General features: G+C 40.5%; 1 protein-coding gene across 1 annotated transcript in view; it reads left to right on the top strand.

The window, feature by feature from the left end:
- Nucleotides 1-3458: 3458 nt before the first annotated feature.
- The window catches only part of LOC113010049 (sodium channel protein type 2 subunit alpha-like), a 31094-nt gene continuing 8413 nt past the window's right edge, over nucleotides 3459-26139 (top strand). Inside the window, exons 1-17 of the mRNA XM_026148852.2 lie at nucleotides 3459-3649; nucleotides 5763-5891; nucleotides 6481-6572; nucleotides 6704-6946; nucleotides 7065-7128; nucleotides 13793-13934; nucleotides 14760-14957; nucleotides 15051-15239; nucleotides 15322-15693; nucleotides 15790-15937; nucleotides 16469-16707; nucleotides 17437-17610; nucleotides 18014-18370; nucleotides 21291-21701; nucleotides 24500-24617; nucleotides 24731-24885; nucleotides 25111-25284. Of these exons, the coding sequence (XP_026004637.2) occupies nucleotides 3579-3649; nucleotides 5763-5891; nucleotides 6481-6572; nucleotides 6704-6946; nucleotides 7065-7128; nucleotides 13793-13934; nucleotides 14760-14957; nucleotides 15051-15239; nucleotides 15322-15693; nucleotides 15790-15937; nucleotides 16469-16707; nucleotides 17437-17610; nucleotides 18014-18370; nucleotides 21291-21701; nucleotides 24500-24617; nucleotides 24731-24885; nucleotides 25111-25284 (3276 nt within the window). The 5' untranslated portion in view covers nucleotides 3459-3578. The remainder of the gene's footprint in view (nucleotides 3650-5762; nucleotides 5892-6480; nucleotides 6573-6703; nucleotides 6947-7064; nucleotides 7129-13792; nucleotides 13935-14759; nucleotides 14958-15050; nucleotides 15240-15321; nucleotides 15694-15789; nucleotides 15938-16468; nucleotides 16708-17436; nucleotides 17611-18013; nucleotides 18371-21290; nucleotides 21702-24499; nucleotides 24618-24730; nucleotides 24886-25110; nucleotides 25285-26139) is intronic.

Raw genomic sequence — 26139 nt, 5'->3', positions numbered from 1 at the left:
GAGTTTTTAGGACGTCCTGATAATAATTAGTTACAGTAGTCCAGCCTAGAAGTCTAGAATGCATGAACTAGTTTTTCAAACAGTAGTGTGAGCAGAGTGTTCTTTGGATGAAGCACGTGAAGATTATACTGTGAAAACAGAAGTTATCTAAAAGTTTTTAATTAAATTGCTATGCAGATAAACTACTCAAAAACACCCCTGTGTGTTGGAACAGGAAGAGGAAGTGATACTTTACCGCAGAGAGAGCGAACACCAAGTGACAGCGCCACCCGAAGGACAGCACAGTTCTACAAGAAAGATAGATGGATAGATGCAGAATTTTGAATAGTATTATAATCTAATCAGTATAATATAATAATCAGGTGACAGAGAAACAGTCTTCTCTGACACCAATTCAGTTCATTTACTGTTTACATTTACATTTAGTGTTTGAGTATGAGTTCCAATCCAGCTTTCAGACATTTTTTAATTTGTTTTACCAAACTACTGGTACAGATAGCTACAGGCAGATGATCTGATTCATGCAGTATATAATGTATTTATCCTCACCTTCTTCAATCTGTTTTTCTGTGTTCAATCTATACTTCCCTCCCTGTAGCTGTAAGTAAATTCTAGTACAGGAGAATCAGGATGAAAAGATGGCAACCATGCTGTTACCAACGGGTCCTGATGGCTTGCGGCGGTTCACTCGCGAATCCTTGGCTGCCTTGGAGCAGCGGATTGCGGAGGAGCAGGCCAAGAATGCCAAGGGGGCTCAGAAGAAGACAGAGCCACCGAAACCCAGGGTCGACCTGGAGGCAGGGAAGCAACTGCCACGCATCTTCGGTGAAATCCCTCAAGAACTTATTGGGGTGCCGCTGGAAGACATCGATCCATTTTACTACAAGAACCAGAGGGTAAGAGTTTGGGTTTGCTTGTCCCGTTGTGGAAGAAAGGGTTACTGTGAATCAGCACAAGTTTGTTCTGAGTGATGACCGTTGTGCTCGGATGAATAGGATACTACTCCCAATAGGAGTTGTTTGGGTTTTTTTGTAGTTATATGATTTTTATGACTTGACAGCTTGATCTCAACTCAGATTACGTAAAAACCTGTGGAAGTTTTAAGACTACAGTGTTAGCTCTCTTCACTGCCATCATCAAAACACCAAATAATGAAATGTCTTTTGGATGAATGGTTTTCCATATCTCTACTAGAGTTCCAGAAAGAGAATCATTGCAAAGGTGCCCTTATTTGAGTGGTTTGTATGCCCAAACTAATGTATGATGATGATAGCAGTTCTTTTAAATTCTTTTGTATTAACAAAGCTAACTGTCTTTTGCTTAAAGAAACATGTCACAGATATATTGGTTCCAGCAATCACAGACATTATGGGCAGAAACTTATTCATGTTTGCAATAAAATGATCAGTATTGATAAATCTGCCAAAGATTATGTACCATTTAAATTAAAATGAGCACATCAACACTTTTACAGTGGGAATAGTGGGAGACAAAATTCAGCCTGTTTTAACAGACTGAATCAATATAATTTTTACTGGTTAAAGAAATACTTGACACAAAATGACCATTTTCTGGGGTTTCCTTCATAGAGGCAATTTCTTGGCAACCGTTAAAGAGATTGTAACCATGGCGAATCCCTGGCAATGTTAAAGTTATTTAACCACGTTTATTAATAATCGGCTTGAAAATGAAAGTGTTTGTGGTTACTAATGCAGAATTTTGCTGCTATATTTTCTGCCATGTTCGCTGATGAATGTTCATCTGAATTTGAACACGATATGATAGCGAGCCTCCAAATAAACTGGCATTTTCACAGAACTTAGCAAGTGGCTATTTGGAGCAGCGAGCTGAGACGTGGCCTCTGTGACTGCTTCGCTTTAGATCTCTTGCGGATGCAGAAATAGGATTAGCAAGTTTTGATTTGCTGCTGCCCGTTAATGGGCTGTTTATGGAGAGATGAAAAAAAAAAAGGATGTGGCAGTCATTCTCAGGGTCTCTTTGTTTTGGCATGTGGCGCACTGCTGGATGGGAGGATTATCCAAAGACGGAAAAATATTTAAATAAATGCCACATCTGTTGGGGAAAGGGTCAGCTCCCATTGGAGTTGTCTCCATTATCTCAGCCGGCCTCACTGACAGTGTGGACGGGCACTCATTGCTCGCTCACCTCTTGGAGCCATAAGTGCTCACGGTGAATATTAACACAGATGGTAGCTATATTGTTATCCCTGCTTGGTAAAGACAGCAGCTGAACTGCTGCTCAGACCTGCTGTTGTTGTTGTGCACAAAGTGAAAATCATTTTAAGAAATGCTTTTTTTGGTGTGATGTCTTTTCAAAAATGTGATTTCTGTCAATAATGTTATATTTTTCTTTTTTTTCTCCCCCCTTGCAGACCTTTATAGTACTTAACAAAGGGAAGGCCATCTTCAGATTCAGCGCCACATCTGCACTTTACATATTTACTCCATTTCACCTCATCAGAGCGATTGCCATAAAGATTTTAGTTCATTCATATCCTTTTTGGGTTCTCTGCATGTGCCTCTTCCTGCTTTTATTTATCTGTTGAAGGCTCATGTGTTCCTCTTCCCCTGCTACACTTGAAAAGGGACTTTTTAAACCACTAAAAAAAAGGGTGTTCTCTTTAAACTAAAAACATGAATGTCATTTTCCTGACATGTGATAACATGGGGATTAGACTGTGACTCAGATGTCCTGCCGTGAACAAACTAGTTTGAACCATTCCTACTGTAATTTATATATTTTACAATGAAAAGTCCAGATTTCACTTCCTGCTGACAGATAAGCCAATTTGTGATATTTACTGATTTCCCCCCTGTAGGTTTCTATTGGATTTTTCCAGTCCTATTTTTGAAACATCTTTGTGATGGTTCTCTCTGGCATCGCACACTAAATCCCCTCATATCCCTCTTTTAATCTCTGAAATGAAATAAGAGCAAGGAGATTTCACATCATGTGATGGCTGACTATTAGTTGTCAGACAGATGATTTGTAATTTTCCCAAATTTTCCTCCAACTCTCCCCTGTTATAGATTTCACTTCTGTTACTGATTCTCTGAAACATGCAGATTACCGCAGTCGGTTCTGAAGTGCAGGCTAAAAGCCCTCAATACCCAAACTATCGGTTTATTTTATAATGTAATATAATCAATCAGATAATTTAAATTATAGCGAAAAACTTTAATGTTCATTTCAGTGAATTTCTTATCATTTTATGCTAAAGCACTTTAATCTTTGCAATCATTTGTAAAGATTCAGTAGATCCTTTAGGATTTCAGTCCATGTCTCCATATGGGAGATTATGTTTTTCTACCGAGTCGATATTAAATAGAATTTGTTTACATTGTTTTTTATAATCTGCATTTACTGTAGTCTGTAGGTACAAACAGTGACCGTTCATCCTCGTGTATATACTCCACAGGATTACAATAAACCTTTGTTGTTTTATTTGAATACATCGTCTGCTTATCAGAAAAACGTATTTGATTGGGTAACTGTAAATCGTCACCTTACAGTACACATTCCTTAACTCTCTTTTCACATTGTTTAGCTTGTTCATAATGTTCACTATCCTGACCAACTGTTTCTTCATGGCCATGTCTGATCCACCAACATGGACCAAGTACCTGGAGTAAGTTAATGCAGCTTGAAGTTGTTTTCTTGATTCAAAATTGTCTGCATACGTTCTAATGTGTAGTTTGCTGGGGTTTGTTGCTTTGTCAGTGGCAACTGGCAGAATCAATTGACATATGTAAGTATATGATGCATGTGATATATTCGCCATGCTTGAAAACACCACATTTGCATGTTAAGTTGAACCAAGAGAAGAATCTTGCAATATAATGTGTTGTGCATGCTGTAAAGAGGTGGTGAAGCATGCAACAGGCTGTCCACATTCACAGAGACTTTTTTACTTTTTGCAACATCAGGAATTCATTTTTAGTTAATGTGGGAAGAAAAGCAGTTTTGTTTTTTGCAATAGTTTTTCCATTTGTCTTAATCAGTCTCCCGCATTGTTGGTCTTACATACACTGACTGATCACTTCATTAGGTATACCTGTTTAATTGGAGATTATGTATCGGAATTTCAGGAGCGGGACCACGCCTCCAAACACGCTCCTTCCGGTTGTCAACTATATAGGTTCCTCCAGTTCTGCAAGCTGTTCATTCTTGTTTACGTGCCCCACCCTCCCTCCCTCCTTGTTTTCAATTCTTTAACTTCTTCACTTGTATTTAGTACATGGGGATCTGCCTTCGAGGCTTTCCCCAAAACGCTGTCAAACCTAAAATGAGGACGTGGGTCCAGCTAGTGAACTGCTCTTTAATACAAATGTCTAATCAGCCAATCACATGACAGCAACCCAGAGCATTCTGCTATGTAGACATGTTCAGTTTGCCCTGTTGAATTTCGGACCGAGTATCAGAATAGGTGAATTAAAAGACTTTGAATGTGGCGTGATTGTTGTTGTCAGATGGGCTGGTCTGAGTATTTCAGAAGCTACCGGGATTTTCACTAAATTTTTCTGCGCAACCATTGCCGGGGTTTACAGACAACAGTTTGATAAAGAAAGTATCCAGTGAATGACAGTTCACAATGTTTGAAAATGCCTTGTTAACGCCAGGTAAGAGGAGAACCTCTAATAACTCAAATAATCACTTGTTACAACTAGAAGAAGGCAGAAGAGCATGTCTGAACACCCAGCATTACAATCCTTGAAGCCTACACCAGCAGAAGACCACAGGGGCGACACCTTCTCACCTAAGAGAATGAAACTAAATTCACAAAATTGCAAAAAGGAAGATTGGAAAAATGTTGCTCCATGTGACAGTGACCGTATATCCCGCCTCTCGCCATCCATAAGTGGAATGGATGGATGGAAAAATGTCACCTGGTCTGATGAGTCTCCATTTAATTTGGATGGTAGGGTCAGAATCTGGTGTAAAAAAACATGAAAGCATGGATTCATCTTGCCTGCTTTCAGTTTTTAGACACTGTACCCATCTTCTGATGGCTCTTCCTAGCCACATGTCACAAAGTTCAGATCATCTCAAACTGAAATCTTGAACATGGAAGTGAGTTCACTGTGTGCAAATGGGCTCCACAATTACCAGACCTCAGTCCAATAGAGCAAATTATGGATGTGATGGAACGGGATCTCTGACGAATGTTTCCAGCAGCTGGTTGAATTTGAGGAATCATGAGGAATTAAGGCAGCTCTGAAGTTAAAGGGTATCTTGTAAAGTGGTCAGTGAGTGTATATATGCTCTATAAAGACCATGTAGTTACAAAAACAGATCACCAAACAGGATAATCAATTGTACAATTGCACCATCAGCAGATAAACTGCCTGTGCCACTTATACAGTAAAACAGCACGAAACTCTGAAAAACCACAAACTGAGAAAATGAGTTGTGTGACGCTGTCATCACACTACATGTAGTTTCTTTTTTTTTTATATCTGTCAGTCTATAGATTTGGACTTTATCATGATTTTAGTTATAGTTAGATTTCAAATCTTGGTAGATTTTTTAAAAATGGTGACAAATATTAAACAAGTAGTATTTTTTTTCTTTTTCAAGCTCTTTCAGCAGGCTGCGTCATATCTCAAACACAACTCTTCATTGTTATCTTACTATAAATAGTTTTAGTGTTGAGATGTATTTAAAGCTCCAGTTTGTTTCAGTGTAACGTTGTCCTTGGTGCTAATGCTACATTGTGTTCTCCTACCATGGATCTTTTCCAGGTATACCTTCACTGGTATTTACACATTCGAGTCAGCAATAAAGATATTAGCGAGAGGTTTCTGTACAGTGCCATTCACATTTTTGAGAGATCCGTGGAACTGGCTGGACTTCACGGTGATTATGATGGCGTGAGTACAGATATCATTTCACCATTGCACACATCATCACTGTCTTCTGATTCTCTGAATCTGTGTTTGTATTCTCTTGTGAGGAACAGTTTTTAAGAAAAATGTAATGCAATCATCTGATAAAAACAAAAATCCTCTCCCTCACTTAGTGAAGCAATAATTCTCCGTGGTGATTTGAAACACAACATTTGCTTTGTTACAAAAAAACAAACACTTCTACTGGATCTCATCCTTGAAGCTGCACATGACATGCATATGAATGGATGTGAGCCCTTGCAGCATTGTTTTTGAGAGCAAAGGGCAAAAACAGGAGACTTTAAACAAAAATGTTTTGTTGTAGCCTGTACTCACTGTGCATCCCCAGCACCTAACTCCATGCAGACTAAGTTAGTGACTAGCTATTGAACTTAGTGGAACGTTAAGCAGCTCAACACAAAATAGTTTGAGGTTGGTGGAGACCAAAATATGAGCTAAAAGACGACAAAATGTCAGATTAACATTGACCAGCTGAAAAGCTGTAATATAAACTTGTAACACTACATTCCAGACAAAGATGTGATTTCTCTTCACTTGTTGTATGAATTTCCAGATATTTGACTGAATTTGTAGACCTTGGAAATGTCTCTGCCTTGAGAACCTTCCGAGTACTGCGAGCACTGAAAACCATCTCAGTTATCCCAGGTAAGAGAACAATCAGGTTTCTTTGATTCCTTTTAGTTCTCTCTAAAATGTCTAAATGTTATTCACAAAGGTTTCTGTAATGGTGTCATACAACCAATACATATTGTTTCCTCCCCACACACACGCACAAGGTCTAAAGACCATCGTTGGTGCCCTGATCCAGTCTGTGAAGAAGCTGGCAGACGTGATGATCTTGACCGTGTTCTGTCTCAGCGTGTTTGCCCTCATCGGCCTGCAGCTTTTTATGGGGTTACTGCGACAAAAGTGCGTCCGCAGTCTCTCGCACTGCGTCAACTCCTCGTTTAGCCCCAACACATCCTTCATCTGCAACAACAGAACCTGGAGCTCCACGGAGGACTTCCTCAGCAGTGAAGGTCAGCCAAAAATAGAAGAGCCTGCTATTGATCATCAGATGTACAGTGCTCTTAACAATGTAATATTTAATACTTTACATATTACAACTTTTTGTATGTTTAACTGGCTTTTCCTCAGATAATTTTTACAAAGTTGAAGGAGCAAAGGATGCCTTAATATGTGGATATGGAAGTGATGCGGGGTAAGTAAACATTCACTTTTCTTACTGCTTCTTAATCTGTTCACCTGTTTGGCTCTTATGTAATATCATATATATATATATATATATATGTGTGTAGTTACATGTAGCTCAAGGCTCACAAGAAAAGGAGGATTCAATGATAGATGATGTCCTGTCATTTAGGATTCTCAGTCTGTGACTTAGGTATAATATATAGGTAACTGATCCCATTGGAGGGAGAGGTTTCGCCTGAGAGAAGCTGAGCACAAGACAACATGTGGCGTGGATAATCACCACGGCTCCACTGGAGCTCTTCACAGAGAGACATGGCATTGCCAGCTGGAGAGCGGGAGGTCTTTGGAGATTTCATCATCTCAAAAGCTCTGTGCTGTGATTAGGGTAACTGGAGCAGACTAGAACACTTTGGGATTGATATTTTGTTATCATATTTTTATTTCGACTGTACTGAAGCTTTTAACTAGTGCTTCTGACGAACCTGCTTGCTGAGCTAAAATAAGTCAAAACAATGCTAAATATAAGGTCCTTAGATGTAAGTAAATATAGATGTAAATGCATAGGTGAAATGGGTGATGGACTTTGTTCCCAGTCAAAGGCACAGTCTGAAACCATCCAAATATTGCTACTCAGCCTACGCACTGAATAATCCTGTAAATCCAAATGCTTTTGAAACAAGCACAACAGGATGACTCTGCCCAATGCCAGGCCCAGTTCAGGGGTTATAGTGAACTAAATACCCATCTGTGTGAATCTGAAATCCTGTAGCTCCAACAAATGGCTTCCATTAGGTGCTCTTGTTAATAATACAAGATAATGAATGATAGCAAATAAAACATGGTGATGATGTTAAAGCCTCTGCAGGGAAGTTTGATGCAGATGTTTTCAATTTATTTGCACGTTAAACAAAGGTGGTTCTATATGAAACCTTATAGGTTTATGTCATGCATTTACTTCATGTACCATTAGCTTGTCATGTTTTTTGGAGAAGCAGGGATAAGCACCTAGAGACAGCAGGAGATGATGTAGCATATTTGCAATGTTTCTCTTTTATGGTGAAGAAATTGTTGAATATGATTCTGTAATTAAACATACCAGAAGCTTTATGTTACGGTAGAAGGCACGCCAGATTCCTTTTATATCAAGAGGAATCAGAGTAATACAATGAAGGGAAAAAACTTGGCCAACCTGAACTTGATTTGTCTGCTTAAACATCGCTGGTCAACCTTGGATGTTGTTGTGGATTATAGTTTCATATGTTGTATTCTTTTAAGCAGCTTTAGCCACGTGCATCTCACTGAGAGTGATGTTACACAATGTAGTGGTCTTTGCCCTCATGCTATTTCCCTATTTAAATCATGTCTTATATGCTTTTCTCTCCTGACCCTTTAGGTTTTAGATTCAGAGCATTCTCATTTCCAACATACCGACGATTTGTCCCGGCCCGAGGCGTCTAATAGTATGGCGAAAGGTACCCTTCCGCCTCCTTATGAGACGCTCTGGATTCTCAATTGAATCCAACAGAATGCTGCTAGTGGAGATAACACACGCTTTGAGCAGGGGCTCCAGCGGTCCATTCCAGCCTTAACCCTATCAGATCATGTTTTCCAAAGTGATTAATGATCAGAAGATTATAGCCAAGTTTTAGTTACTTTGATTCTAAAATAAAAAAAAAAGATTTGTCCACAGTTGATCTAAATGGTCTTTTGTGACCCTCAGCTAGTCACATACTCGAAGCAATCTTCTGGTTGTCACTGGTGGTCACTTCACTTCTACAGCATAGTACTGTTGGATTATGTAAGCTCAGTGATTGTCTCCGGCCAAAAAGTAGCTTTTGGCCGGAGACAATCACTGTGTCAAAAAATAGCTGTTTTTGACATTTGCGTGGACAGAAGTTTTTTTCCTCAAAGAACCAGAAATTTTGTTACAATGGCTGTTATCAATTTTTTGTTGATACCAGTTCAAATTGTTCAAACACTGTCATTAAGAATAAAGTAAATCAACTTTTTATTCTTGAAAAAAGGGCGCACCAAAAATAGCTCCTCTTGCTTCAAAGCTAACCCTTTGCACAATGTTTGTTACAGCTAACCAGGCTAGTGAACTAAAAAACAAAAAATATATATTTTAATAAAAGCAGAGAATATTTAGAGTTAAAATGTTTGAGGAGTTTGACGTTTTCTATAAATGATCAGCTAATGTTTGAATAAGGACCTAATGTTTAGCCGACATTAATAACTAATAATAATAATAATGGATTGGATTTATATAGCGCTTTTCAAGGCACCCAAAGCGCTTTACAATACCACTATTCATTCACACACTGGTGGAGGCAGCTACAGTTGTAGCCACAGCTGCCCTGGGGCAGACTGACAGAAGCAAGGCTGCCATATGGCACCATTGGCCCCTCTGGCCAACACCAGTAGGCAAGTAGGGTAAAGTGTCTTGCCCAGGGACACAACGACCAGGACAGAGAGCCCAGGGATCGAACCGGCAACCTTCCGGTTACAGATGCGATTCCCAACCCCCTGAGCCACGGTCGCCCGTGGCTAAAACTAGCATTTTAGCATATATTTAATTCATGCAGATATTTTGTTAGAATAATCAAGAAGAAAAAAAAACCTCTTGATTCTTTTGCTTTGATGTAGTTACTTCTCTAAGGTGGAAAGTTTTTTTCTTCTTCTTCTTCTTGGTTTGTTTGTTTGTTTTGTTTTTGCTTTGTTTTATTATTTGCTTTGAGCCCTGTGTACAGGAGCTGCATGCAAAAAGGCGTAATAAGCAAATGCTTCAGCCAATACCTTTTGATTAGCCTTGTCTCATGCTTTCTTGCTTTGTGGTAGATCTTTGTTCTGTCTTCACTGAGATATTTGAATGCTAATCAATAAAATCAAATCAAATCAAATCAATCAATCAATCAATCAAGTCAAGACAAAAACTGCCAGTATGAATAAGCTAACACTATCTGACTGCCACAACTCCAGTTTTTATATAGAATTCAAAGAACAATTAAAAAATACATATTTATATTTAATTTGCAACTTATAATCCTTCCCATTCCCAGTTATAGTTATTATGAATGTAGTCACATATTTTTAGAGGCAACAGAATCCAGCCACCCTTTAGTTTTTAATCCCTCTCCTCCAAAAGCACAGGACCTTAATCTCCCAAGAAGTACCGTCTGATTCAGTAATTTGTGTTGAAGTCAGAGCAAAAGATTTGGACGGGGAAATGATGTCACTAAACTCACTTAAATAGTGGGTCAGTAAGATCAGGCGAGACCTACCCAGCTGTCCCACCTACAAGTCACTACATGTGAACTTTCTTTTGTTGCCCGCTTTTTGTGTTTTTGCCATTTGTGGAGCTCTAACAGAGCGCTGCAATCGATACAGCAGAGTTTGAACCTTTTTGTTGTTTTTAATGGCGTCTTTGTCCCCTTTTATTTTAACATTGCTACATCATCATCAAGAAAATGCATTTTGTTGCACTTACTGCATTTTTAAAAAACTTTCTCTCCAGCTAAACTGCAGCTAAAGCAAGAGTGGCACAGATTCGTGACATGCTTGACAGGTTAAAGATACCATAAGGTAGCTTATGGTTTTACTGGCAGATAACTGAGATGGCCTCTTAACTTGTGCAACATTTTTAGATGGAACTTTCTGAGGCTGGCTGTGGAGGAGAGCAAGATATTAAGCAGGTCAGGATGGAGGACGTAAAACATAGAGGATGCTTAATCTTTTGAGTGTATTCCAACAAGTAATCCCTGAGTAGATTTCCAAATTAAAGCTTTGGATACGTTATGATGACACACACACACAGTCACACACATGCGCATAGCCCCCATCACGCCTACTGTAGAGTCGAGGCAAGTGCTTATCCCCTTACATCTTAAAACCACTATGCATTAAGGATTATGACTGATTGTATTGAAAGTTTCCACTTTTGCCCTGAGCTGGAGCGATGCGGGCAGGAAACTCACCGCCTTAGCCCCACCCAGGAAAAAAAACTGTTGCCACCGACAGATGTTATTTCCTGCTGTTATACAAACAGCAGGAAATTGATGTTGTCCTCACATATATAATATTAAAAACAAACAAACATTGTAAACATGGAGCAAAGGGCTTTAATAGAGGTCTAACACACCCGACCCTGTGTTAGCTGTGCTCCAATGATTGCACAAGATGACTTGTAAAATCAATTATTATTCATATTTTGCCTTTCTTTTCACATGTCGCTTTTTAGATTTTTGGCTGCATGCTTCCTATAATTCCAGTAAGCAACAGGTTAATAAAATCATAAGGCCTTTTCAACTGGAGGAACTGCAGATTGCATCACTCAGCAGTGGCTTCATTTTCAGCTCCCTGGGTTTCCTCTTTGGATTAACTTAAAAAATCAATAAGTGTTGTCCTTTTTAGCTCTTACCCCAACTTCCTCAAGAGGCTTTGAGGAAGTTGGGGTAGACCGCCACTGTCGCCATGGGTTTGTTCTTAATGACGTGTGGTTAAAAGAATGAAATGGGGGTACTGCTTTACCTCATAGTTTGAGCAGCTGACCATATACCCCAAGGCTAAATTCAGCTGCCCGGGTTCAACTCTGACCCAAGGTGCTTTTACCTTTGTCTTCCCCAACTCACTCATTCCCTGCTTTCCTTTCTAATCAAGGCAAAAGCCCCCAAACAGTAAAGTAAAAAAATAAAAGGGAATTTTTGCTCAGTGTACTATGGTAGAGAATTCATATAAAAATAACTTCCTAGAGCCTGAGAACAGATATATATAGTAATAGTAGTAATAGCAAGTGGTAAAAATGCATGAAAAAACAAACTTGCAGAATACTTAGATGTGATGCACAGCTGAGTTATATCTGTGTGTATCAGCAGCTGCTCCATTGGGCAGTTGCTATAGAGACTAATGGGACATGAACTCTGCAGGCACCTTGTTCACAATTACAAAACTACGAAAGGACTCTCACATTTTTGTAGCTGTTTAATGGACAACAGTGGATTAACAAGCATATCATTGAGTGCAGTTTATTCATTTATAAACTGCATACAGAGGCACCTAGTCTGAGCACCTACAGAAAGTTGCTCAGACTTGATTGCAGAATGACACGATGAAAACATGGAATAGTGATGATTACAGGAAATATTGTTAGCTAAACTTAGTGATATGACACCTTCCATGCATTGTTTACCATTGTATTATTATTTTCATTTTTAATTAAGCTGCAGTTTATTTTCCAGACTAGTCATTTCATGTGTAAAGTATATAAAATGTTCCAAAGTCAAGTTATAAGTACTGTGCTGAAAATGATCTCAGACGTAAGAATTAATCACCAGCACACCAGGGCCGCTTTACATGGATGTCAATCATCAGTAACCTATACTCTCCTTGGTGGTTTATCTCGGATCTGCCCTCGTCGCATCACCAGCTAGTCGCTCAATGTCATTGAGGTTGTATGGTCTGTTAAAGTGAATTGTTCTGAGTTTAGACCCAACATGGTCTTTCATTGGACATTGCCGTATATCACTTCCTGTCAGGAAGCAGCTTTAGTTGACAGGAACTCAGCAGTATACTTGGCATGTTTGCTTGAAGACGCATTAAGCTGCAGTGTATAGGAAGCTCCACATAGTGCACATAGGAAGTGATTTGCAGTTGTGACCAGAGACAATAGAAAATCAATGGCATGTGGCATCTTCAAGCAAACACAAGGTGGAAATTTCCGGGATAAACTTTACAGTTGGGAGTACACTCGGAGTCTTGTAGAAATCACAGTCTCCATTAGCACGTGCTCTGAAAGCCTCTTTAAGCTGACAAACTTGACAAAGACTAAAACAAAAGACAGTTATTTTTTACAGGCATGATACTGTTTTCAGTTAGTGTGCATTTTTTTTTAAATAAAGTTTTCCTTTTGACAAAAGTCGAATTTTTAAATCACAACATTTGTTTAGATGCCGAGTTGACAGAAAGATTTTTGCTAATTTTGCTCAACAATGTTGATATGAAATAAACTAAATGTGCATTGATTAACAGAGGTGAACAGATTGGTGTGAGTGATGTAGCAGAGGGCCAGCCTGACAGGAAGATGTCGCTGGCCTCACACAGCATCCTCTGCCCTCGCTGCTGGATATTAGTGAGCATTCCTGCTTAGCTGGCGTGTTGGTGAGATCCACAGCTGTTCTCACAGCAGCGCTCTTCCGCCCAGCTGTTTGCCTGCCATTATGAAATTATTCCACACTGAGATTGACATGGCAGTCCAGCTTGTTCTCAGCTGCTGGACTTAAATATTTGCTGTAATGCCACTATGTTGACAATGAAGATCAGAGACGCTGGAATCGAGCTGATTTTTTTTTCCTGCTGCAATTTGATATCCATCTGGCTAATCTCTTTTTGCTCCAGTGCATTTTAGTGCTCCTGTCTGAAACAGGTTTCAAGTGCCGTCTTCTTTGAAATAACGGTGATGATAGTACGTACTTACTGACTCATCTCCCAGTTTTCTCTGTGAAGTCAAAGGCCGCAGAGCCACATGTAGAATGTTTTTAACTCTGGGAAAGCAGCACGCACACCGGCACGGCTATATCTCTCCGCAGCTGCTTTTAATTTCCTGTGTTCGGCCTTTGTTTATCAGTCCTGGCCTCTAATCATTTATCTTCTACCTCTCAATCATTTGCACATTACAGGAAGTGTCCAGAAGGATTTGACTGCCTAAAAGTAGGGAGGAATCCAAACTATGGCTACACCAGCTTTGACACTTTCGGCTGGGCTTTCCTGGCACTTTTCCGTCTCATGACGCAGGACTACTGGGAAAAACTGTTTCACCAGGTGCAATTTTCTACTTTTGGTTTTTTCATCTATCAGCATCCTGTAGTTACAACCTTCAACTTAAAAGTTCAATTTTCCTCTTATAGGTTCAGTGTTTTCAGCAGTGGCTCTAAGAGGTCAAACGCATTGCAACTTAAGGAAACACCAACAAACAGAAAAACGTCACCAAAGCTCACAAAAAAAACAATAGAAGTTGAATAAAACACAATAGAAACAGAAAAACAACTCAAACGCTCACAAAGAAAAGACCCTTAGAAAACACAACAGAAGCATTTTTGGGGACAGAACAGCTGTGGAAGTGACGAGCTAACGCTGAAATGTACGAGCAAACATGTATTTACAGTGTCTTGCTATTAAAACACAGATTACCTGCATCTTCTGCCTCACTTCAGTCTTTCACATGTTCTGGTTTCTGTTACTTAAGCAGATGTTTCATCACTTTGTCTCCCAGATTTGTTCTTTTCTACTTCCTTTTGTTTTCCTTCTGTTTAGTTTTTTTCCCATGTCCTTTGTTCTTTATTCAACTTCTGTTGTCTTTTTGTGAGCTTTCGGAGCATTTTTCTATTTGCTGGTCTTCTCTGGGGCCAAAGTAGTTTTCACTTTCACAAAGAATCAGTAACTGGGTGACATAGTGGAGAAACACAACTAACATACTTAAACGGATATTGAATAAGACGTCACTTCACAAAGTGGCCAGAAACCTTTTTGTACTGACCTGTGTTGTTTAGCTTTAGCATATGATCTGCCTTATGACTATACACAGTGCTGAACCAGTGACTCTGGTGAATTTGCTTTTATTGCCTTTACTTTCTTTGATTCCCACAGACTCTGCGTTCAGCTGGGAAGACCTACATGATCTTCTTTGTTCTAGTGATCTTCATGGGCTCTTTCTACCTGGTCAACCTTATCCTGGCTGTGGTGGCCATGGCCTACGAGGAGCAGAATCAGGCAACCATCGCTGAGGCCTGGCAGAAGGAGAGAGAGTTTCAGATGGCCATGGAACACCTGAGAAGAGAGCAAAGAGTAAGTGCGGTGCATTGTCATATTTTCATGTGCGCCTTCAGCTGAAGACAGACACAACTGTAACTCTTTCAAACAATTTCATCCCATGTGAAGCTGGCAGCAAAAAGACAAGCACAGGAGACAGACTCAGTGTTGTCCCCGGAGCTGTCTCCATTCTGTGTGAAGTACACAGGAAGTATACGAAGAAGCAGCAGCAGAAGAAGACGATCTCACAGAACGCTGTCCGAAGAAACGGCAGAAGAAGCTGCAGAACAGAAGATGGAGCCCCTGGAAGAAGTAATGGTATGTAACCTTAAGGAGCGCGCTGTCGAGTTGTTAATGGTTGAAACCACAGAAGCTAATGCGTTCTTCCATATTTCTGTAGCCTCCCCTGTCCCCCCTGCCGGCCCACCCTCTGCTGGCCACGCTATCCTCTCACCCGCTCAGCACCAGACGAGGAAGCCAGAACAGCATCTTCAGCTCCTTCCGCGTTCGCAACAACTCAGAGGCCGACTTCGCGGACGACGAGTACAGCGTTCACGGAGACGTCTTCAGGAGTCGCACCAGTTCGACAGCGACGCCATGGAAGAGGAGAACGGGCAGCGTGAGAAGCCACTGCTCCCAAATCTTCACCCCCAGCCTCAATGTCAACGGTCGACTGAACATCTCCCTCGACCACAATGGAGTCATGACTATGGGTCTGCTCACCTCTACGTCCATGCCAGCTCACAGCATGGAGAGAGTCAGGGAAGACACAGTGAGTGACGGAGCCGTTGTTATGAGACTGTTCTGAAAAGTTTAAATATGAGTTTATAAGAACATGACAATACAGCCTTGTTTGTTTGTTTTTTAGATATTTTCTGTTTGCCAGAAGCCCTCCAGCACAGAGGAGACAGTTCCAAGGCCTCTCCTGCAACCTTCCCCCACAGTGACAGATCCATCCCCCGTGCGCAGGAAAAGGGGCCTGAGCTCTGTCAGCTTTTATAGTGATGCCATGGACGGTGCGTCCATTTCACTGTTTAAGGAAGTGTTCAGAAATTACATCCCTTTTTGGGGATATATAAAGCTAGCTTAGCAAAAGGGTTGGAAACAGCTAGCCTGGTCTTGTCTGAAGGTTACTAGATCCTCTACATGTTGCTAAATAACATATCCAGGAAGTTATTACATCAGAAAATAGTGTAACAAATGCATATATCTCTCATTATTTCTTTAGTACTGTTTTGTGTCATTAAGCAGATGATACCTAACATATTTAAGGTCCCAGTAGGTGGATTTTGCTACTTCCCAAACAAAGCCAAACCAGCTTTCCCCCTGATTTCTGTATTTATGCTCAGCTGTTATAATGAAGGCATAGTAGAAGAAATTAGAACTGGTTTTCTCAACCAACCCTCCACCTGCCCAAATAACATTTAACTTTAGTTAACTTTGCTAGCAGAAGGACCCTAGAATCGCCGCTGGTTTCAGGTTTTAGCTGTTCAAAAATGATCAAGTTATCTGCAGATATAAATTATTTCCGTGTGGTGTCTCTGCAGAGCTGGAGGAGTCGAGGCAAAAGTGCCATCCCTGCTGGTACACGTATGCCAAGAAGTATCTGATATGGGACTGCTGCCCCTGGTGGCTGAAGCTGAAGGAGTATGTGAAGCTAATGGTGATGGATCCTTTCCTGGATCTTGGTATCACCATATGCATTGTGCTGAACACCCTCTTCATGGCACTTGAACACTACCCCATGACTGATGAGTTCAACACCATGCTCTCAGTGGGCAATCTGGTAAGAGGGTTTTAAAGATACCAGAGGGATGTTTCCAGCTTTTAACACACTTTCTATAAGTGCTGTCGGGTGCTAGATAAGGAGAGGAGAGTGGAACAGAGAGGAAACTGAACTGGCCGGCATTCAGATAATCCGTCTCTGTTTGCAGACAGGTTGATTTTTAAAGCAGGTGCAGGACAGGAGGTCAAATACAGTGATGCTGATCCGCTGTCAAAGATTCTGTTTTAGACTATTTGCGATTATCTTTAATAACATGGAGTATTTTTAGCAAGAGGTGGAATTGATTTCCTGTTGTTCTGTTTTGAAATCTCTTCCTACCGGTGAATTTTAGACTCTGACAGAGATTTGGTAAATAAATAAATACATTAATACATTAAGTAATTTTAAAATTATATAACTTTATATGTACCTTTATATGAATAAATTAAAAACAACAACAAAAATGAAATAACACATTGAAATACATTGTTATATTTTCTGTTGAACTAAGGTTTGTGTGCAGAAACCTTCACTGAAATGTTTTTAGTTCACTCATTAATAAAATTCAAATTACACATCTTTTGAAGGCGGTTGTGTAAAATTGTTTATTTGTGGTCAACAAAAGAGAAACAACTCATCTAAAAGACAGTGAATGCTCTACTAATTAAGCTGTAGCTATATAATCTTCCTAGTGTTTTGCTGGATTTTTCACCTCTAAATGTCCTTTTGTCACTCTGTGTTTTTTTCTAGGTGTTCACTGGTATATTTACAGCTGAGATGGTACTGAAGCTGATTGCCATGGACCCCTATTACTACTTCCAACAGGGCTGGAACATCTTTGACGGCGTCATTGTTTGCCTCAGTTTAATGGAGCTGGGCCTCTCCAATGTGGAGGGACTGTCCGTCCTGCGATCTTTCAGATTGGTGAGGGAAATCTTGTTCATTCTCTGTGTTACTTTGAAGAAAATTGATTAATTATTTCCGATTGATCAGCTCCTGATGAACAGAAGACAAAACCTAGACACGGGAGCAGATTCAACTATTTGCAATGGGAAACAGACAGCTGATGAACTAAGGGTTCTCGGATGGGTGAAGTCTAAGATAAAAATATGGACAAAGCATAATATGTCCATTAAAAAAATGATGATACCTAGGAACAGAGTTGTCAGAGTTGCACATTATATCTAATAATCAGACTACATCTAAAAACATAAAAGTCTCTTAAGGTTTTAACTCTGAAGTCTAGTTAACTTGTGCAACTTGTACAGTGTAATAGTCTATTCTGAAGATGCAGCATCATTTGTCTTCACATTTCTCTTATCATAAGTTGCGAGTCTTCAAGCTGGCAAAATCCTGGCCCACTCTCAACACTCTCATCAAGATCATCGGCAACTCGGTGGGCGCCCTGGGAAACCTGACGCTGGTGCTGGCCATCATTGTTTTCATCTTCGCTGTGGTGGGAATGCAGCTATTCGGCAAGAACTATCAGGACTGTGTCTGTAAGATCTCCTTTGACTGTCAGATGCCTCGCTGGCACATGAAGGACTTCTTCCACTCCTTCCTGATTGTGTTCAGGGTCTTGTGCGGCGAGTGGATCGAGACCATGTGGGACTGTATGGAAGTGGCTGGCCAGCCCCTCTGCATCCTGGTCTTCATGTTGGTCATGGTCATAGGGAACTTGGTGGTAAGTTATTATGACTTGGCATTTAAACTCTAACCTGTTTAAGGTTATGTTGAGTGATAGTCTATATTTTTTGTACCGGCAAAGCTCACAAAAAGATTAAACTCAACAAGAGTTTCTTTTGAGAAGTGTCTGTGTGGCCTTTCCCCTGTTCCTCTGTGCTGTAAAGTTCAGACAGTAGAAATGAGTCAACCACAGTGTTGCACTGAGTGACATTTACCTCAGTCCTACATGCACCACATTGCTGCTGCAAATGCCAACTACAGGATCAGGCACGAGGTGCAGTCAAAAAGCTGGAAAATGAATCCAGTCCTAATTTAAACTATCTGATCCCTCCTTCACGTTCTTTCATTGGAAAGCTCTCACTGGAAGTCCTGTTCTGATCAGCTGCGCTTGCATAGAGAGCAAACATCAACTTCTGTCACAAACTGACCAACTTTCATGCCGCAACCGTCACATTGCTCATAGCAGTGATCTCAAAGTCATAGCCACCCGACTCAGAGAGCATCCTCACATCATGTCAGGAGCACAGGCAACATGGTTGTTCACCAGAAATGACCCCAAAGTCAAACTTTCAGTGTGGAAATTACTGTCACATCACCATGTGGTAGCAAGTCATTCCCCACCACCCTGAGATTTGCTTCCAACTGTGCAGTTAAATTACCAACTGTGCAGGAACTGGAGCAGCACTTCCCCGGGAAATTACCTGGAAGGGGAGACTGAGAAAATTAAAGTTTGTTATTTTTGAACATACCTTAAATGTTTAGGTCAGTGGCTGAACTACTCTGAAAACGGACTTGTTAAAAAAAGGTGTCCAGGCAGTACGTGGAATTACTCAGCCTATTTAAACATATAGAAGTATGGATTTTTGTAAGCATTACAAAATGATTGAATCCATTGCTCCTTAATAAAGATTTAAAAAAAATGGAGGATATGTGGAGGGTATGAGTGTATCATTTGTCTTTAACAGAAGAAGTGCTTTTGATGTTCAGGCAAAGTTGTGACAGGCAAAGTTATCCTTTAAACAGTATTTGATGACTAAGAGCGATGCAGTAGCGTTTCAATGCTACCAAATCCACTTGGTGATGTCACAAGTAATCTGGGATTACGTGGCACAAGAGAGGACTGCTGATTGTGTATTATGTGAATGGACCATCCTTCAAGTTAATTATGTTAAAATTTGCAAGCTGTATTAGTTTGTATATCTGTAAATGAGCAACTCTTCAGCATGCTGTATTAAATGAAAGTGTCATGGTCTTGCTTCAGATTAGATTTAGCAGAGTTTCTACCAAATTTAATAGATTATAGATTTATGAGATGTGCAGATCATTTCGTTCTATTTTCACTTGCATTTTTACACATCACCTCAACTTAAAAACCCTCTGTTATTTGTGCTGCATCATATGTGTATTATCTACACATGTTGCCGTGCAAACTGAAGCGACAAGAGACAAACTCAGTGCTGGAGCAGCTTTACTGCCCTTTTATCCACCACTAATGAGCTAAGCCTTACGGGTGAAATGGGGACCCAAGTGTTGCACAAACACCGCAGAGCGTTCACCCCGTTTAACACCAAGTTTTGATTTTTACTCATTTTGCAAGCCAACACATGCAGCTGTTAAAAAAAACAGCAGTTAATTCCGTTTTAATTGTATACGCCCACCCACATTCACTGCTCCCCCCATATGGCCAGCCGTTTCCTGTGAGCTGATATTAAAGAATACAAAAGCGCGCTGAATTTGCAGGATTTGTTTATAGTCAACGTTGTTTTGCTTTGAATGTGGTGTCGTTCCAGTGGTGATCCTGGTAATAGAAATACATGCAGAAATAGTTGTATTTTAGTATAGCACTATTTTAACCCAGTAAAAATCTAGTTTTATTTACTTGTTCACTTGCTCCCCTCGACTTTTGTAGTTAGGATAAGTTTAAATTCTTTTGACAAAAAATTAGCAAGAGATTTGCATAATTCAAACCCAGTCAAAAGAATGGTACTAGATATTTCTAGGTGTACATAGCAGTTTCTCAAGTATCACATAGATGCTATTAGTGGATAGAGACACTTTCATTGACTGTATTGCCTTGTTAGCCTAAAGATCAGATCACAACAGCGCTCCCTATGGAATTTAATGGACAGGAACCTCTCTGTGCACATGAATCGTGGGAAAGCAGTTTATCTGTGGGATTATCCAGGATGCTTAGGGGTGAGAAGGTCGGAGGGCATTCATCACTAATCATCTGCTCATGCTCCCCATCTCTGAGTAGCTCAGTGGCTAAAGATGATCCTTGCCAACTGTGCACATCACCCATGAAGGGAATGCACACACAGACACACACACATATGTGCAGTGTTATGCCCCGTGCTGCTGCTCTCTAAGCTAGCAGACAGATTACTTAGGAGTTGGATGCTTTGAACCTTGACTTCAGGAGGCCTGAAACATCAGCCATATGTACCTGAGCGTATCATTGTTGCAGAACTTTGCGGGATTTGCCAATGTTGACAAAATATATGGGACATCATGTCCGGCATTATGTCAAATGATAAAGCATACATACATACTAAACAATTCAGAGCTTTGCGCATCAGATGGTGATACAAGCATAATATGGCTATACAATGTCCTGCTTTGTTAACCCTTTTCACACCAAGGATCTCTGCTGCAGGCCATATTAACACACTACCCACCACCACCTATTATTGTGGAGTGTGGCATATTGAATAAAGAGGCTGTGTGGAAATGGGATGTAGCATTTCTGTGCATAAGCAAATTTGGTTGAAATGTGTTTCTTATTTGTAGATGCAAAAAAGAAAGAGAGAAAGGGGCTAAGGGTTTAAGTGGTTACGGCTAAATAGCTATAAGCAAGTTTAATAGTTTCATCCATTCAGATGTAAGTAAACATACATTTTTTGGTATGTCAACAACAGGTGCTGAATCTCTTTCTGGCCCTGCTGCTGAGCTCCTTCAGCTCAGACAATCTCTCTGCTCCAGACGAAGACGGGGACTTGAATAACATTCAGATTGCCATCGCTCGCATCCATTCCGGCTTTTCCTGGATTGTCACAAGCGTCATCAACCTCTGCAACAGGAGCTTGAAGCGTCGAAAACACAAAGCCAAGGAAACCAGTCAGGCCCTCAAGCCGGTCGGAAATCACATGGAGAGCAATGGGGGGATTTTTGGACGTTATGGAGAGAAGTACATCGTACCAGAGGAGGACAGCTACATGACCAACCCAAACCTGACTGTCATTGTTCCTATCGCGCCTGGGGAGTCAGATGTGGAGTTTTTGGAGGAGGAGGAGATCTCAGAGTCATCAGAGGATGAAGAAAACAAACTGGTAAGTATGTCGTGCCCAGAATCATGTTTGGGGCTTAACTTCAGGCTTTAATGCTCTCTGAACTTACATACTTTAGAGAATGTGATTTTATCGGCATACTTTTCGCTAAGAATGAAATCTCATCTTGTCATTTGAAACACTCAACTTGTTTGTTTGGCTTGTGTTTCTTATTATATAAATGAGTAATTACTTGGTTTTTTGCTGTTTGTATATGCTGAGATAAACTCAAGAAGTCCACGTTGACAACAAATTATGATTTTGAAATTATTGTCTGATCTACCTATTAAATTGAGATGTGCTGGAATAATTGAAGTTTTTTCAAAGATTTTTCAGAAGCTTTTAATTTTTACAAAGGGTCTGTATGAGAATGAACATGATATCAAAATGGTGGGATTAGTTTATCATGTTTAATGACTGGACACAGAAGGGCTGCACACTTTCCAAACTAGCTGTGGCTAAAACAGAGCTTATACTGTTTAACATATGTGTGTATGTTTAAGCATATATGTTTTGTGCTGGTAGCCTAAATATTATTAGTAACATCTGTGTTTTCTAATTCTGATGATGATGATGATGCTATGGAATCAGTCTGTCATAGAGTCCCGCACACCCACACACATGTTAATGAGATGTGGTTGAATGTGTGCCGAGCTATGCTTAAAGCTATATTTAGTACACACATGTTAAAGGGGTTGATTATCCCTAACTAACAGGAAAATGAGGCCATTACTATTTAAGCCACACATCTTATCCTTTGAATTTAGATTTTCAGTCCCATTGAGACACGTGTAGAAAATCAGCGTCCTAGCCACACAGTCAGCCTTTACAAACATTTGTGAAAGAATGGCTCGTTCCAAAGTGCTCACAGAATTTGAAGGTGGCGCTGTCACAGGATGTCACTGTAGCAAGAAGTCAGCATTCGATATCTCTTCCCTTCTAGATATTCCACGATCCACTGTAAGTGCTATTATTACAAAGGGAAAGCTTTTAGGAGCCACAGCAATGACCCATGGAGTTACAGCCCACTTAAAGTTACAGTATCAGGTTGCCAAGTGGTAAGGTGCATAGTGAGTAAAGGTCACCAATGCTCTTCTGACTCAAAACCTCTTCTGGCATTACCATCAGCACAAAAACTGTGTGCAGCTTCATGTGTTTGGATGGCTGAGCAACTCCTGTAGGTTTGATGTTTAGGTCTCCCTGTACTTTTGTCCACAGCACTCTTTACACCCATTAGCGAGTACTGTAAGATTATATGATTATTAAGAGTACAAACATTGGAAGAACACATAATTGAAATCATTGAAATATAAAGTAAAGAAAATTGCAATTGAAAGCAGAACACGTTTATAGAAATCAAAATGATAAAAACATGAACAACTGAACAAAAGAATCTGGGATTAAAGCAGTTCAAGACTTCAGTGTTAGAAACGCAGGACGTATACAGCAGACGGTGCATCGCTGAAATGCCTGCCTAGATATGTCTTTAGCACACTTCTGAAAGCCTCTTAGGGAATCTTAGGGAAGCACACCGAGCATTCGACGGGTCAGGCATCGCAGCTTGAAAAGCTCACCCCTGATCCGTAGGTGCATTAGTATTATTTGCCCGGCATTAGACAGCTAACTTACACACCAACACTGGACGAAGCTGTAATGACTGAGATACAGTTTGTTTCTTGTTTGCATTTCTGTACATATTAAATGAGTTTACCGTGCACTCAGCAACAGTAACTAACACCGTGTGTATAGTTGCTTTCATTTGCATGAAAACGCAACAGTGAGAGTGCAATAGCACTCCTCAGTTTTTGTATAGATTTGGATTTGACTGTGTTCATTCGAAAGCTTTAGAGTCAGACTGTCCTGCAGATCGGGCGTTTGTTGAGGCGGAGGATGTGTCGTTCCTGTCCTGTCTGGCAGAAAAACAGGAGCAGGCCAGATGTGGAGCCAGGCGCTGTAGAGCAGATTAAACTGACACAGCTGAGCTGGGCAGCCTGCAGTCTGGTGCTCTCTCTTCCTCTTTCCCTCCCATGCGCTGCTGCACACCACACTAGAACTAGGCATCATGAAAAATGGGGGCGGGGGGGGCCTCCAATCGTCCATCAGCTTAACTGGGCATCTGCAGCTGCTCTGCATATGCAGAGCTTTAAACACACACAAAAGTGATAAACATATTATATGTAAGAATATTGTTAAAAAGAAATCCTATAGTTAAGTATTTGAGTCTTCTCTAGAGTGTAAATAAATCTCCTTTGCTTAAATGGGATCAATTACTACTTTCTGATGTGCCATCAGTCCATTATGTTTCTCACTGTCTTTAAACTCTAAGATGAGCAATGCTGGTAATTTGGTTTCCAGATCCCGTGCATGCCCTTTAATGCTGGATTAAATTTCGTATCATTTTACGAGATTGAAGCTGCACCTCTGTCCTGTAAATCATATGAAATATGTTGTTGTTACAACACGTGAAAATCTCATCAAAATTGCAGTAAGCCTCACAGGAGATTGAAAGTCCATCAAGGTGCGCCGGCTCTGATGGGATGAATGCACGCAGGCTCATGTGGAGCAGGAAAATGTGCTGCAACTTCTTTTTCTTTAAAAAAAAACTCTTAATGTGTGACATGAATGTATGACAACAGCATCAGCAGTATCACAACAGGCTGGGGAACACAACCAGAACAAATCACTGTTTGCTAGTTTAATATAGATTCATATTCTGTATTTACACATGCAGATGTCAAAGAGCTGAGGGCTGTTTCCATACGAGGGCACGTGATTGTAAACACTCAGACTTTATTTTGTAGGAGAAGATCAGCCTGTCAGAGGGCAGCACAGTGGATCTAAGGAAGCCCGGAGAGGAAGAGGATAACTTGTCAGTGCTGGATGAAGACAGTATGGAGCCTGATGAATGCTTTCCTGAATGTGAGCGAAAGTAGCAACCTCACTAAATCTGCTAACGTGCATTCATTTAAAATGTTTATTTTTTTCCTTCATGCTGTGATAAATGCCGGTTTGTTTTTTGACACGGTCATCAGTCTGCATGAGACACTGCCAGTGCTGTAACATCAACACCAGCCATGGACTAGGACAGGCCTGGTGGAGGCTGAGGAAGACCTGCTACCAGATTGTGGAGCACAGCTGGTTTGAGACATTCATCATCTTCATGATCCTGCTCAGCAGTGGGGCTCTGGTAAGGGTCCTAGATCTAATTAGAAAGATTAGTATTGATCCAATACCAATATTAATTATTAATCTCTGGATTGACCAACAGTATCAGCAGTAGATTTGATGAGACGTTGAGCTGGCTGATGTCCAAATTGCGCCTTTTGTGTAGTTTTAAAGAAAAAAACTTCTCACAGATGGTTTTCTTATGCTGAGCAATGGAAATGTAATGCTGCGTTTTCTTATACTGCAGGCATTTGAAGACATTTACATTGAAAAGAGAAAAGTCATAAAGGTGATGCTGGAGTACGCTGACAAAGTCTTCTCCTACATCTTCGTCCTGGAGATGTTCCTCAAGTGGATTGCATACGGCTTCAAGACGTATTTTACAAACTACTGGTGCTGGCTCGACTTTCTGATTGTGGATGTAAGTTAACGCTTTGCTGCTTTGGTTTTCAAATCATATAACGTGAAAGGATGTAGCTGAATGTATGCCGTACTTGTGGGATTTATAGCTCTAATGATGCCAGATTTTTCACAGGAGAGCACGTGAATTAGCTCTAGACAACATTTTCAATACCTGAACCTGTTCGCTGCAGAACTAAGTGCTAATTCACACTGAAACAGTAGATACGTTGTAGATTTTTGCAGCTGCTCTCATGTCAGGATTTGGCCGTTCCCCAGTAGGATTTTGCCACACATTTGTGGGGAACTGGATGCGGTTCTGTAAGTGTTTAGTCACTCAAAGTGCCCGAGGCATGCAGCCCTTGACTTCCTCTGATTTCACCTGCTGTTACACAGATTGCCACAGACCGCTCTATTGTTAGGGTAAGTTGTAGTTAGCAGGTCCCAGGTGAGTATGGAGTCTGGGACTGGAAACTTGCATCCGCATCACAAATGCTTCTGTGTTTCTTCACTCGTAAGCGCTTTTTGTTGCGATATCAAAAGCCACCGTCTTGTTTCTAAACAAATGCTTTTCATATAAAATGAGATTTAAAATAAGAATAATTTAAAAAACCGCTCTCAGCAATCATCGTTTGAACCGCTTGGGTACAGGACCTTGGCTTTTATATCAAAACCAAACGCAGTTTCATGTGATCTGAGGCTTATCTACAGAAGATCTGGTTTACTGTGGAACGTAAAGTCTTCTTTTTGAACTGCACCAGCTGAATTCATGTGTGACCTGTTTGGTGTAACTCAGGTACCGAGCGTTCTCTGTTTTTTATGTTTAAAGGAAGTCCTAGCAAACTTTTCTTTCCTACTTTTGCTATATTTTTGTATT

Source organism: Astatotilapia calliptera, chromosome 18 (assembly GCF_964374335.1).
Source record: "Astatotilapia calliptera chromosome 18, fAstCal68.1, whole genome shotgun sequence".
Taxonomy (NCBI): domain Eukaryota; kingdom Metazoa; phylum Chordata; class Actinopteri; order Cichliformes; family Cichlidae; genus Astatotilapia; species Astatotilapia calliptera.
Note: the sequence above shows the minus strand (reverse complement) of the source record. Positions and strands in the feature narration are given on the sequence as shown.